Source organism: Gopherus evgoodei, unplaced genomic scaffold, assembly GCF_007399415.2.
Source record: "Gopherus evgoodei ecotype Sinaloan lineage unplaced genomic scaffold, rGopEvg1_v1.p scaffold_31_arrow_ctg1, whole genome shotgun sequence".
Lineage (NCBI taxonomy): Eukaryota > Metazoa > Chordata > Testudines > Testudinidae > Gopherus > Gopherus evgoodei.
Window position 1 is genome coordinate 6,469,934 of NW_022059983.1, and position 13,908 is coordinate 6,483,841.

Here is a 13,908-nt window from a genome sequence, read left to right on the forward strand (position 1 = left end):
GATGTGGAGAAAGTGAATAAGGAAGTGTTATTTACTCCTCATAAGACAAGAACTAGGGGCCGCCAAATGAAATTAATAGGTAGCAGGTTGAAAACAAACAAAAGGAAGTATTTCTTCACACAGTGCACAGTCAGCCTGTGGAAATCTTTGCCAGGGGATGTTGTGAAGGCCAAGACCATAACAGGGTTCAAACAAGAACTAGATAAATTCATGGAGGATAGGTCCATCAATGGCTATTAGCCAGGATGGACAGGGATGGTGTCCCTAGCCTCTGTTTGCCAGAAGCTGGGAATGGGCAACAGGGGCTGGATCACTTGGTGATTCCCTGTTCTGTTCATTCCCTCTGGGGCACCTGGCACTGGCCACTGTCGGAAGACAGGATAATGGGCTAGACAGCGCCCCAGTCTCAGGCAGACAGGCTCAGCAACGGGCACCCCGAACACAACAACACACCGGGGGCTTTTATTTCAGATCCTGATTTATTCTGTGAATTTACTAATGCACAGAGAGATTCCAGCCAGCCATGAGGTACTGGGACAGACACACCCATATGCTGGGCAGACCCTTGGCTATGCAGCTGCCCCTCTGCATTGCCCGGCAGCGTGGAGGGGCCTCGGAGGGGGTGCAGCTGGGACTTCAGGCCTTTATTCACAGGCACCAGGTGCTGCATTGGCTGTACAGGGCGGGGGTCAGGAGAGCAGCTTCACCAGCAGCAGCCCAGTCAGGCCAGGCAGATAGAGGGCAAAGGAGAATCTCCCCAGAGATGGGCTGCCCCCACTGGTGGTGGAAGCAGTTGGTTTGTTGGTGGTGGGTGATTTGGGTGGAGCAGTGGGTTTGTTGGTGGTGATGGTTGTAGGGGTGGGTGTTGTTTTGGGGATGGTGGTTGTTTTGTTTGTGGTATTTGTGTCGGGGGTGGTGGTTGTTGTAGGGGAGGTGGTGGTTGTATTGAGGGGGGTGGTTATGTTGGGGATGGCGACGGTGGTTGTGTTGGTAATAGCAGGAGTGCTGGTGGTTGTTTCAGGGATGGTGGTTATGTTGGCTGTGGTGGTGTTTGTGTTGGGGGTGGTGTCAGTTGCAGCGGGAGTGGTGGTGGTGGTGGTTGTTTTGGGGGTAGTGGTGGTTGCGTTGGGGGTCGTAGTGGTGGTGGCTGTAGCAGGGGGTGTGGTAGTGGTTTTATTGGGGGCAGGGCTGGTTTTTTCTAGAGAGACAGCAGTTGTAGGTGGGGGGTTGGTGGGTATTTTCTCCGCTGGAACAGAGGCCCCCCAAAAAAAGTCAAATGTGTACAGTGCCGTAGTCAGGATGGCTCCAGGTTTAATGATCTGAGGAGACGCTGTAGTGCAGCCTTTTGCTTGAAATGGTGAATGAGATGAACCTGAGGGAGAAAACCAGCCTGTTATTAGGCAGGGGCAGCCCTGGTTTCTTCTTTGCCCCCAGAACCTCTGTCTCCACCATCCAGTGGTTCCTACCTCTGCCTCCCATTCCCACCCCCCGGTGCTCTCTCTGCTCTCACTTTAACCGGCCATGGCAGAGTGGGGGTCTGCTCCCCTCCTGTCTACCCCGCACCCCTTTCTGCAGCTCCACACGAGACTGAAGCTGGAGTTTGGAACCAGCTGATCTTTGGGGGTGGCTCCTTCCCCAGCATGCGGCCCCCTGGGAACACGACCGGCTCTCACCATCCCTGGCAGCCCCAACCACTCGGTTCAGTTACTTTATAAACACTCCAAAGCGCTGGGAGTCCTGGACACACACTGAGAACAGGAGCTTCCGCACTGACCAATAGCTTAGCCACGTTAAACATAAAGGGAGTGGTGTCTAGTGGTTAGAGCAGTGGTGCTGGGAGCCAGGTCTCCTGGGTTTTCTCCCAGCTCTGCAGCACTGACATAACAACCCTTCCCATGGCAAGAGACTGTGTTGTCATAACTCCAGGAGCAGGGTGACAACACTCAAAGAGCGAGGAAAGGAAAGGAAAGGAAAGGAAAGGAAAGGAAAGGAAAACTTCCCAATTCCTCTCTCCTTCCCTCTGGCCAAAAACCCCACTTGGCCACCCCCACCTGCCCAAGGTCCCAGCACAGACTAGTTTTCACCAGCTTTCTGGGGAGTCCCTGAGATGTGAGATTCCTGGGGTAGCTCCCACACTGCAGCCAGCTGACAGCATTTACTTTTGTATAGAAACCCAGTGAAATCCATGCAGTAGGTCTCATCCCCGGTACAAGGGGTGACTGAGCTGTTGCAGACAGTGAAGTTCAGAGCGAAGCAGGTTGGGCACTGCAGCCCGTTCGCGGTGGTGCTCCCCGTGGGCACTGAGAACCGAGAGAGAGAGAGAGACAGTCACAGGGTGGGTTAAACTTCGTTCAACCTGTGGGATCTGCCCTGCATTGCCTGAGCAGGTGAAAGCCCCACCCCCAGCCCGACAGCATTTCTCCATCTGTCTGTGACCCAACTATCTGTGAATGCCGCATCCGATCAGTTCCAGACCCCGGCGAGTTTGAAGGTGGAGCCTGACAGGTTCAGGGAGGTTTAGATTGGAGTCCATCCCAGCTGCCACCCCCTCTCTCATGTGCAGCCTTCGCCCGTCTGCTTTCACATGGGCTCCGACTGTTCCACCCCCTGGTTTGGGAACCCCCCAGCTACAGGCATTTCAATGGTGACAGAAATGACGTTCGAGTGAATGGACATTGGGGGCAGTAAAAGGGAGAAATGGGAACAATTGTGCCGGGGCTTGTCCACATGAACCATTCGACTGTAGCAAGGGAGGCCAGTTTGTAAGGATCTGGCAGGTGTGAATTGACCCTGCACCCGCCTGCCACAGCCCAGCTGGCCACGTGCTCCCTGCTGACGCGCGTGAACCATTCATTAATGTGCTTTGAGCTGGTGCCCTTCCAAAGTGCTCGAACAGTCATGTGGATCAGCAGGGAACACACTGAGAGCTGGATTCACACCCCATTAAAGAGGGACAATAAAAACACACTCATAACTTACCTCCAGGTACAGCCAAGTTACAATTATCTGTGTTGCATCGTGTAGTGTTGATCCTCACGTAATTGCCGTTCCCAACACTGAAGGAGATGGGGACTTCTATGTCACTCTTGTAGCTACTCAGACACTGTTTGTAGAAGTATGTGTTCTGTGTCCCACCTTTGTTAAAGACAGAAAATCAGAAAAGAAAATGAGAAGCTGGGAGGGGAACCTCAAGTAACAGCAGGGAGGTTATTTTACCTCCATATTTGGCCCTGGGGCGACGCTGCTGGGCACCTGTGTCTAGTTCTGGGGCCCACAATTCAAGAAATTAAAGAGGAACCCGGATCTAAACTGCACCCCAAATTGCAGCAGTTAGCCTGAGGTTAAAGGGTTTTGTGTGTGGATAATAGGGAGCGGTGGCGGAGCGGGTTAGGGCTAAACTTTGGGTCACGGCCCACATTAATTCTGCAGTGACGCTGCACCCTGAGTTGGGGGAAGTTTTAATAAACCCATTTGTGACTGTGCTAGGAAAATTTCCTGAGTGTGGTCAGAGGCAGGTTGGCACGTATGGGGATTAGATAGATTAGATAGATAGATAGATAGATAATGACAGACCATGTTAAAGCTAATGCTGTGCTATGCATCCTTCTTCCAAAGTAAATGGAAGGAGCCATTTACTCTCTTTAATTCAATGGAAGGATGAACAAAACCAGGTCTGTAACTCAGATTTTCAATTGCAAAGGGCAAATTGAGAAATGAAGGGAACTAGTGCAATCCACCAGCTTGAAGCGCTCAGAGAGTTGAACGTGGAGACGGTTTGGAATCTCTTTAAGTCAAACGGCAAAAAGTATCTTGAATTTGCATCCCAAGCAAGGTGAAAAACGTGTAAGGCAGGTTTCCAGCCCTCAGAAGGTGACTAACAGCTTCAGACAGGATTTGGGAGCAAGGCGGCAGTGTCCAAGGGATCACGGTGCCAGTTTCTTTTTTTACATGATTCCGAACATGCCTTTCCACCGAAAGCAGCTTCACTTGTTGCAGCGCAGCCATCCATTGTGGAGATAAAGTTCAAGGGGCGAAATCCTGACCCCACTGAAGTCAATGGAAGATTTACAACTGACTCCAATGGGGCCAGGATTTTGAACTGCCGTGTCTTCCAGTCACTACGTAAGACACAATAATGTTGCCTGAATGAATGAAGGGTCGAGCACAGACTGAGTGCTCTGTGCCGGGTGAATGTGCTTTGTTGATGGACTGGTTGGGGTTGGCCTTAGCGATGAGGATGGTGACAGACTGCAGAGTAGGGTGTGCCTGGGTTAATGGCAATGTCACCTACCCAGTGTAATATCTTCCGCCACGGAGAGGCAGCCACCAGTAGCCTTGTTGTCTTGGCAGGTTCCTGGAGCGAAATTGCAGGTCTCCGTTTGACCAAAGCATGTGTCACATGTCAGGATCGCAGCTGGAGAAAGAAGAAGTGTTTCCTTCTTACTGTGGCATGACAGTGTCACTCTGTCACGTCCCTTAGCCCCAGTCTTCTCCCTCTGCTCCAAACAAGCCAAGGGGTTAACGGACCCGATTTCCTCCCAGCAATTGCACAATTTTAGCCACTGGGCCAACGGTACCCCGGGGGGTCAGACTGGGGACAAGTGAAGGGGATGATGCTCTCCCCAAGCTCCGCCCACAAGATAAGCCCCGCCCACCCCAGCTGTGGCTCCCGTTGTGCAGGTATTCACAGTGCTAGAGAGTCGCTCATTTCACAGTGTGCATTGGCTGAGTCCGCTACACTCTGGGCCCTAGTGGCGCCACTAGGGCCCAGAGTGCAGAAAATTGTGTCTGCTGCTGGTGCACATGTGTTCTCTCTGCTCTTGAGAAAGGAGCAAATCACCAGAGAGATTTCCACAGGTGGAAAGAGCTTGAGATGAGACTAAGGTTAAAGGCCACCATAGATGATCAGCATCAAGAGAAGACTGCATCAGTCTCCCTTTGCTGGCAAAATGTTCTGAAAAGGCTCACTGGCATTGTGAGAATGCTTGCTACCCCAAACCTAGCACTGCCTGGCACTTCAGATCCGCTGTATGTGCCAAACAATGGAAGCGTCCTTAAAATTGTGGAGCTGTGGGCTGAGCTGGAGAGCCCTGATTCCAGGTTACACTCAGTCGCTTAGCAGTGTCATTTAGTCCTATATTTAGTCCCCTTTGTGCTGCCAAAGCAGGGCAGAGGGGCCTTCATGGGAATAAGAATTCAGGGCAGTATCCAGTAATGGTGTCCCTCAGGTCTGGTCTCTACTAACCAGGGTGATATAGATACAGTGCTCAGGGGGGTTGAAAAGTCCACACCCTGAGCACCGCAGCTAAGGCCGATCTAACCCTTCGAGGAGATGCAGGTCTATGGGTGAACACTTCCCTCGGCCTGGCTACTGGCTCAGGGAGGGGAGTTCCCACAGGGATGGAAAAACCCCATCCATTGGGATAGGCAGTGTCTTCATTACAGGGCTCTGCCAGCCCAGCTACAGCACTGTGGCTAAATGGCTACAGTAGCCGTAGTGTAGACAGGGCCCTGTACCCCACCCAGAGCTAATCCCCCCTCCCTGCACATGCTGGATGTTCCCCTGATTGGGGATCCGTGGGGTGTACAGGGTCAAAGTCCAGGAGGGGTTACATGGTGACAGCAGTGGATGACTCACGTGCGGTAGTTTGTGCACTCGTTGTAGCTAGGAGAGCAGGGAGAAGGCAGAGGATGAAGGAAACCATCCTGGTGCTGAGAGGCCCACGGGGCTGGGCTCGGAGCTGAATGGAGCTTCTCACGGCTGACATGGTGAGCGTTGCCAGAGGGGAGGAGGAGAGAGACAAAGACCAAAATAAGGAGGGAAAGGGAATAACAGCCGAGACTGGTGGGGAAGCACCAGGGAACAGAGCTCACAAATAACCGATTTTTTGGTTCACTGGCAGTTCCAAAAGATCAGGAAATAAAAATTGTTTTCGGTTGAACCAAAATTCTCATCCGACCGAAAAGCCGAACAAAAAGTGGTTTTGGTTTGTTTTCAGGCATTTAAAAACATTCTTAAAGTGGTTTAAATATAAATGTTGCCTTCAATTTTGAAAGGACATTTTGAGTTGAAAAAATCAAAACATTTAATTCTGGAATTGTGAAGACAAAACATTTCCATTATTCAGGATTTTTTTTCCCTTTGATTTGTTTTTGCTGCCGCAGTAATGTGGTGAAATTGACACAAATTCACGAAATGTTTCTGTTGCCCCAAACCTGCATTTTTGGGTGGAGAAAAGTTTTGGTGAAAACATTTCTCTCAGAAACAACAAGGAGTCCAGAGGCACCTTAAAGACTAACAGATTTATTTGGGCATCCGCTTTTGTTTTACCCACGAAAGCTGATGCCCAAATAAATCTGTTACTATTTAAGGTGCCACCAGACTCTTTGTTGTTTTGTGGGTACAGACTAACACGGCTACCCCCGACACCATGCATTTCTCTCAGCTCTTTCATGCCACAAACATGCCTAGAAATAACAGAGTGGACCTCCAGGGTAGACCCCGGTGGGGGACTGTATCTCCTGAGATACATAGACACAAATCTTCACGGTGAGCCTTCTGGCCCCAGTGAGGATGTGAGTGGTGAGAGGATGCCTGATCTTCCAGTTAGTCAGAGTGCAGGTGATCTGGCAGCTACTGCAGCATCCATATCTCCATCTCAAATGGAAGTAACCGTGCACATTCCTGAAGAAAAGTGTAGATCAGAGAAGTGTGGTGGAGGTGCAAGAAACAGCTGCTGCTGAGTTTAATTCCTCAAGTCTAGATGATCCAGGACTGTGGACCTGCATGAGCAGTAGCCTGAGGGACTTCCTTGTACTGCCTGGGCCACAGCACGTGAAAAACTTCATGTTCCCCAAAGACAATGAAAATAGAAGTTTCCATCTAACATGTTACTGGCGTGAAATCCCCAATGATGACAAAGTGGAGAGGCCATGGCTTATGTACTCAAAAACCCAGAATGCTGCATAATGTTTTTGTTGCAAAATCTTCTAGTCTAATGTTCCAGCCACATTGGGTTCTACAGGAACAAAGAACTGGAAAAATCTGGCTAGAAATCTGGCATGCCATGAGAAGGCAGAAAATCACCAGAGAGCATTCCGTAGGTGGAAAGAGTTTGAGATGAGACTACAGTTAAAGGCCACCAGAGATGATCAGCATCAAGAGAAGATTGCATCAGAGTCTCTTTACTGGCAAAATATTCTGAAAAGGCTCATTGCCATTGTGAGAATGCTTGCTACCCAAAACCTAGCACTGCATGACACTGCAGATCAGCTGTATGTGCCAAACAATGGAAACTTCCTTAAAATTGTGGAGCTGATGACTGAGTTTGATGCTGTACTCCAGGAGCATCTAAGAAGAGTCACCACCCAAGAAATGTACACACACCACTACCTTGGAAAAACAGTTCAAAATGAGATCACACAGTTACTGGCAACAAAAGTCAATCAGAAGATTGTGGCACATATGAAGTCAGCAAAATATTACTCTTTTATTCTGGACTGCACATCTGACACTGGCCATACGGAACAAATGACTTTAATGATGCATTTTGTAACAACAGAACCTAGTGAAAACGCCCCTGCGGTAGTGATTGTCAGAGAGCATTTTCTAGAATTTATTGACATTGATGATACTACAGGAGCTGGTATGACAAATGTGCTTCTTAAAGAGCTGGAAGATACAGGGATTGCATTAGCTGACATGAGAGGTCAGGGCTACGATAATGGTGCCAACATGAGAGGAAAGAACAGAGGAGTGCAGACACAGATCCAAGAGTTAAACCCTTGAGCTTTTTTTTGTCCCATGCAGTTCTCATTCATTGAACTTGGTGGTCAGTGATGTAGCATCAGCTTCTAGTGAGGCTGCTGAATTTTTTAATGTAATTCAAAGCATCTCTGTATTTTTCTCTGCATCAGCTCATCCATGTCAAATTTTGAAGCGACATCTGGGAATTTCCTCTTTGACAGTGAAACCACTGAGTGCCACACGCTGGGAAAGTCGAGAGGAGGCGATAAAGCCTATCGAACACCAAACTGGGAAGATAGGTGATGCCATAGTTGCCATTATGGAGGATAATGCTATGACAGGAACTGTTCGTGGGCGAACAGTGGCAGAGGGAAATGGAATCACCAGAAACATATATAAATTCACATTTCTGTGTGGCTTAGTGTTGTGGTGTGACCTACTGTTTGAAATAAATGTTGTAAGCAAGAGACTCCAAGGTGTTGATCTTGCTATATCTGGAGCAATGGAACAACTGGACAAAATAAAGTCATACCTAGTCTGACCGGTCAGATGAGGGATTTCAAAACATTCTGAAGAACGCACAGAAGTTGGCAGAGAAACTTCACACTGAAGCTATTTTCCCACCCATTCAAGAATACAAGAGTCACTGAAGAAGACATTTTGATTATGAGGCACAGGATAATCCCATAAGAGACCCCGAACAACAATTCAATGTTGAATTCTTTAACCAGGTGCTAGATTGTGCAATAGTCAGTTGAAGAACATTTCATGCAGTTCAAGGAACATAGCAATATATTTGGGATGTTGTATGATATTCCAAAACTCCTCGCTATACCTGAAGAAGACCTACACCAGCAATGCAGGGCACTAGAGACAGTGTCGACACATGATGACATGTGCAATATTGATGCGAGTGATTTGGGTGATGAACCGAAAGCCTTTTCAAGATACATTTCAGCAGGATCAACTCCAAAGGCTGTTTTGGAATATATGTGCACAAATAAGATGACCACCTTCTTTCCAAATGCTTTTGTTGCTCTGTGCATAATTCTAACACTTTCTGGAACTGCTGCCAGTGGAGAAAGCAGCTTCTCCAAACTGAAGTTAATAAAAACACATCTATGCTCCAGAATGACACAGGAGAGGCTAGTCGACCTTGCAGTCATCTCAGTAGAGCAAGAGCTGGCCCAGACTGTGGACCTTCAGCAGGAAACAGTTCAAGTCTTTGCAACCAAGAAGGCATGGAAAGCACCACTTTGATTATTCAAACAGATATAAATGTCAGTGTTTACTATGCAGTGTGATGGGGCAAGGCCAGATGGCTACAGTAAAGTACTGAGGAACAGGTATGTTAGCCCCAGGCCAAACAAATCCCTAGTACCGTGGTAACCAAATGGCAGTTGCTCCAGGTTAATCAAAGCAGCAAAGAATCCTGTGGCACCTTATAGACTAACAGACGTTTTGGAGCATGAGCTTTTGTGGGTGAATACCCATTTCGTCAGATGCATGCACGAAAGCTCATGCTCCAAAACGTCTGTTAGTCTATAAGGTGCCACAGGATTCTTTGCTGCTTTTACAGATCCAGACTAACATGGCTCCCCCTTTGATACAGGTTAATCAAGGCACCTGGGGCCAATTAAGATCTTTCTAGAAGGCAGTGGAGATAACTACATTGATTAGAACACCTGCAGCCAATCAGGGAAGGCTAATCAGAGCACCTGGGTTTAAAAAGGAGCTCACTCCAGTCAGGCAGAGAGGAACCAGAGGAGAAGGAGTGCGTGTAAGGAGCTGGGAGCAAGAGACACAAGGAGCTGAGACTGAGAGGGTGTGCTACTGGAGGATTGAGGAATTCAGACAATCAAGCATTATCAGACACCAGGAGAAAGGTCCTGTGGTGAGAATAAAGGTGTTTGAAGGAAGCCATGGGGAAGTATCCCAGGAAGTTGTAGCTGTCATGCAGCTGTTACAGGAGGCACTATAGACAGCTGCAGTCCAGAGGGCCCTGGGCTGGAACCCGGAGTAGAGGGCGGGCCCGGGTTCCCCCCAAACCTCGCAACTCCTGATCAGACACAGGAGGAGTTGACCCAGACTGTGAGGGGAAGATCACTGAGGTGAGCAAATCCACCAATAAGCGCAGGACCCACCAAGGTAGAGGAGGAACTTTGTCACAGCAGACAAGAAAAGTTACATTTGCTGTTCAGGCATTTGAAAGTTAAGTGTTACTTAAACTTAAAATTAACAAGGTATTTTAAGTTGTTAGTTCTCCTTTATTGGGGTAGGTAGCAGAACCATACCATGAGAGGAGTAGAACAGGAAGAAGGCAGGATTGAGACCTTTCAAAGTTTTGACCCAAGTGAAGGGGAATGGGGGCATCATTTGAGCTCCCCGTCTCAGGTACCAAAATGTTGTGGGCCAGTCCTGTTACTGCCCTACGGTGAGGGAGTTTGCCAAAGGCTTTTTGACAGTCCAAATCAGTTATGTTGACTGGTTCTTCTCTGTTTCATAAACCTGGGATGTTCAAAGTAGCTGAAGGTAGTTCGAGGCCCGACTCCCAGTGAGTTTCAGCAGATGCTGGCCTCCTCACTGCTGGTTTTGCCTTTGAAAATCTCCCTATTTCACTCACACACCATTCTATGAGTGGGGCTTCTTTTCCTTTGCACAAACTGAGCCGCTTTATCCCAATTCTGTCATCGTCGGGGGGGTTTACAATGGGAGCTGGCACTTGAAATATATCTCCAGCCTTTACACGCTTTGCAGCAGATTGTGAAAGATTACAAACAATAATTTAACACGACTTAAAAACTCTTACCTTCAGCCACGCAACGGTTCCATTCACCTCCAAGATCTCTGTAAACTGAAGAGATACACGGCCCCTTTCCTCTCTATATAGTCCAAAGGCAGAATCAGATTCACATATACATAGGGAGTAACAGTGAATGATTTACTGAAATGTAATATATTACACCACCCTCAGGCCTGGCCACTCCGTCCTTAAATACAATTCAGACTAACCCTTTCTCAGCCCGTCACCTTGTGTTTTATAGAACTTGTTCCATACAATCAGCTGGTTCGTGCAATAGAGATAAGAGGTGATACTCAGATTAGTCACAAGGGTAGAGGTGCGACTGTTTGCACATTATAGTTGTTTAGCCAGTTCATCAGGAGCTGAAAATCACACAATAATGGCAAATTGACCCAGTGGGGGATCTGGGCCATTTACTCCAATGGATCAATGGCCTATTGACACCAAATGGGAGAGTCCACTGAAACTATCCCAAAGAAACTAAGAATGGCCGTGGAGTTCATTCCATTACGACAGCTCCCCTTCCATTCCCAGAACAGGTTGCTAAATTCCTTATCATTATATTGTGTAAATATTAATTGTTGACACATTTTCTTCCTCGCCCCATGTCAAGGGCGTTGCAGCAAAATGGGACTCACGCACATGACGTCGCACCCGGGTTGGGGAATTTAGTTACAGAATAACTGAGCGGAGAAGAGCCTTTCGGCCTTGGTTGTATTTCAGGCCAGTTTTACTCCCTGAGGTTGTCAAGATGGGTAGGGGGCTTCCAGACGCAATCAAGGTGTTAGGATCTCCAAGATGAAAGCCAAGGACAGGGTAGGCGCATTACTCAGTGAAGGGAGGAAAGACAATAACAGACAATGGAAATGGCAGAGGTGCTAAATGACTTTATTATTTCAGTTTTCACCAAAAGGTTAGTAGCAATCAGACGTCTTATGTAGTGAACATCAGTGAAAATTAGGTAGGATCACAGGCTAAAATAGAGAAAGAACAGGTTAAAAAATGCATAGACAAGTTAAATGTCTTCAAGTCAGCAGGGCCTGATGAAATACGTCCTAGAATACTCAAGGAGCTGACTGAGGAGATATCTGAGCCATTAACAATTATCTTTGAAAAAGTCATGAAAGACAGGAGAGATTCCAGAAGACTGGAAAAGGGCAAATATAATGCCAATCTATAAATAGTGAAATAAGGACAACCCGGGGAATTACAGACTAGTCAATTTAACTTCAGTACCCGGAAAGATAATGGCACAAATAATCAAGCAATCAGTTTTCAAACACTTAGAAGATAACATGGTGCTAAGTAACAGCCAGCATGGATTTGTCAATAATAAATCATGTCAAACCAACCTGATAGCTTTCCTTGACAGGATAACAAGTCTTGTGGAAAGGAGAGATGCAGTAGATGTGGTATAACCTTGACTTTCATAAAGTTTTACATACTGTCTCACATGACCTTCTCATAAAAAAGCTATGAAAATACAACCTAGATGGAGCTACGTATTATAAAGTGGGTCCAAAACCAGTTGGAAAATTGTTCCCAGAGAGCAGTCATCAGTGGTTCACAGTCATACTGGAAGGGCATAATGAGTGGGGTCCTGCAGGGATCAGTTCTTGTCCAGTTCTGTTCAGTGTCTTCATAAATGATTTAGATAATCACTTAGAGTATAGATAGTATACTGATAAAGCAGCAAAGAATCCTGTGGCACCTTATAGACTAACAGACGTTTTGGAGAATGATGCATGCATCCGACGAAGTGGGTATTTACCCACGAAAGCTCATGCTCCAAAACGTCTATTAGTCTATAAGGTGCCACAGGATTCTTTGCTGCTTTTACAGATCCAGACTAACACGGCTACCCCTCTGATACAATACTGATAAAGTTTGTGTATGATACCAAGTTGGATGGGGTTGCAAGTGCTTTGGAGGATAGGATTAAAATCCAAGATGAGCTGGATAAACTGGAGAAGTGGTCTGAAGGAAACTGGATGAAATTCAATAAAGACAAATGTAAAGTCCTCCACTTAGGAAGGCACAATCAGTTGCGCACACACAAATGGGCAATGACTGCCTAGGAAGGAGCACTGCGGAAAGGGATTGGGGGTCATACTGGATCACAGGCTAAGTGTGAGTCAACAGTGTAACGCTGTGGCAAAAAAAAGCAAACATCATTCTGGGCTGTATTAGCAAGAGTGTGGTAGGCAAGACACAAGAGGTAATTCTTCTGCTCTACTCTGTGCTGATTAAGCCTCAAGTGGAGTGTTGTGTCCAGTTCTGGGTGTTACATTTCGGGAAAGATGTGGACAAATTGAAGAAAGTCCACAGAAGAGCAACAAAAATGATTAAAGGTCTAGAAAACATGAGCTATGAGGGAAGATTGAAAAACAGGGGTGTGACATTGCACTCCATATGCTTTATGGAAGTATCCTCATGAATATGACATCACTGGAACATGCTTTATGCTAAATACCCCTTGTATGATGTCATTAGAAAGCTTGTAATCTACTAAGTATGTTCATCCTATTTCTTTTCATGTATTATTTCTATATCTGGAGTTAGGAGAATAAGATATAAACTTGTATCACTGATGTAAATATATTAAGTGGAGCCATTAATGTTGTAAATGGCCTTAGTTACTTGAAAGCCTCCCTGTGTACGTGTGGGCCAGCCCATGGGGAATGGAGACTGAGGGCTTGTCTACATCACAAAGTTGCAGCGCTGGTGAGGGGGTTACAGCGCTGCAACTTAGGAGGTGTACACATCTGCAGGGCATCACCAGCGCTGCAACTCCCTGTTTGCAGCGCTGGCCGTACTCCCGTTTTGTCTCGGGTGTAGAGGATCCAGCGCTGGTGATCCAGCGCTGGTAATCAAATGTAGGCACTTACCAGCGCTTTTCTTGACCTCCGTGGAATAAGCAGGTATCCCAGCATACCTGAGGAAGCGTCTGGTAATCAAGCAGGTCTCCTTCCCTGGTTTGCTCTCGCGTTCCCCGAACCCCGAGCAAGCAGGTCTCCTTCCCTGCGGTTTGCAGGGGGGTTCGGGGAACGCGAGAGCAAACCGCGGCGAAGCTGGTCTCCTTCCCCGGTTTGCTCTCGCCTTCCCCGAACCTCCGTGCAAGCAGGTCTCCTTCCCTGCGGTTTGCAGGGTGGTTCGGGGAACGCGAGAGCAAACCGCGGCGAAGCTGGTCTCCTTCCCCGGTTTGCTCTCGCGTTCCCCAAACAAGCAGGTCTCCTTCCCTGCGGTTTGCAGGGGGGTTCGGGGAACGCGAGAGCAAACCGCGGCGAAGCTGGTCTCCTTCCCCGGTTTGCTCTCGTGTTCCCCGAACCTCCGTGCAAGCAGGTCTCCTTCCCTGCGG

At 47.7% G+C, this 13,908-nt stretch overlaps 1 protein-coding gene across 1 annotated transcript; it reads right to left on the minus strand.

Moving 5' to 3' along the window:
* Positions 1-470: 470 nt before the first annotated feature.
* Positions 471-5,753, minus strand: LOC115640597 (phospholipase A2 inhibitor and Ly6/PLAUR domain-containing protein-like). The gene is made up of 6 exons (XM_030543479.1): positions 5,639-5,753; positions 4,292-4,414; positions 2,980-3,135; positions 2,160-2,300; positions 1,133-1,372; positions 471-787 (listed from the first exon to the last, which is right to left on the minus strand). The coding sequence occupies exons 1-6, from the start codon at positions 5,703-5,705 to the stop codon at positions 690-692; spliced, it is 825 nt and encodes a 274-aa protein (XP_030399339.1). The 5' UTR covers positions 5,706-5,753; the 3' UTR covers positions 471-689.
* Positions 5,754-13,908: the final 8,155 nt, after the last annotated feature.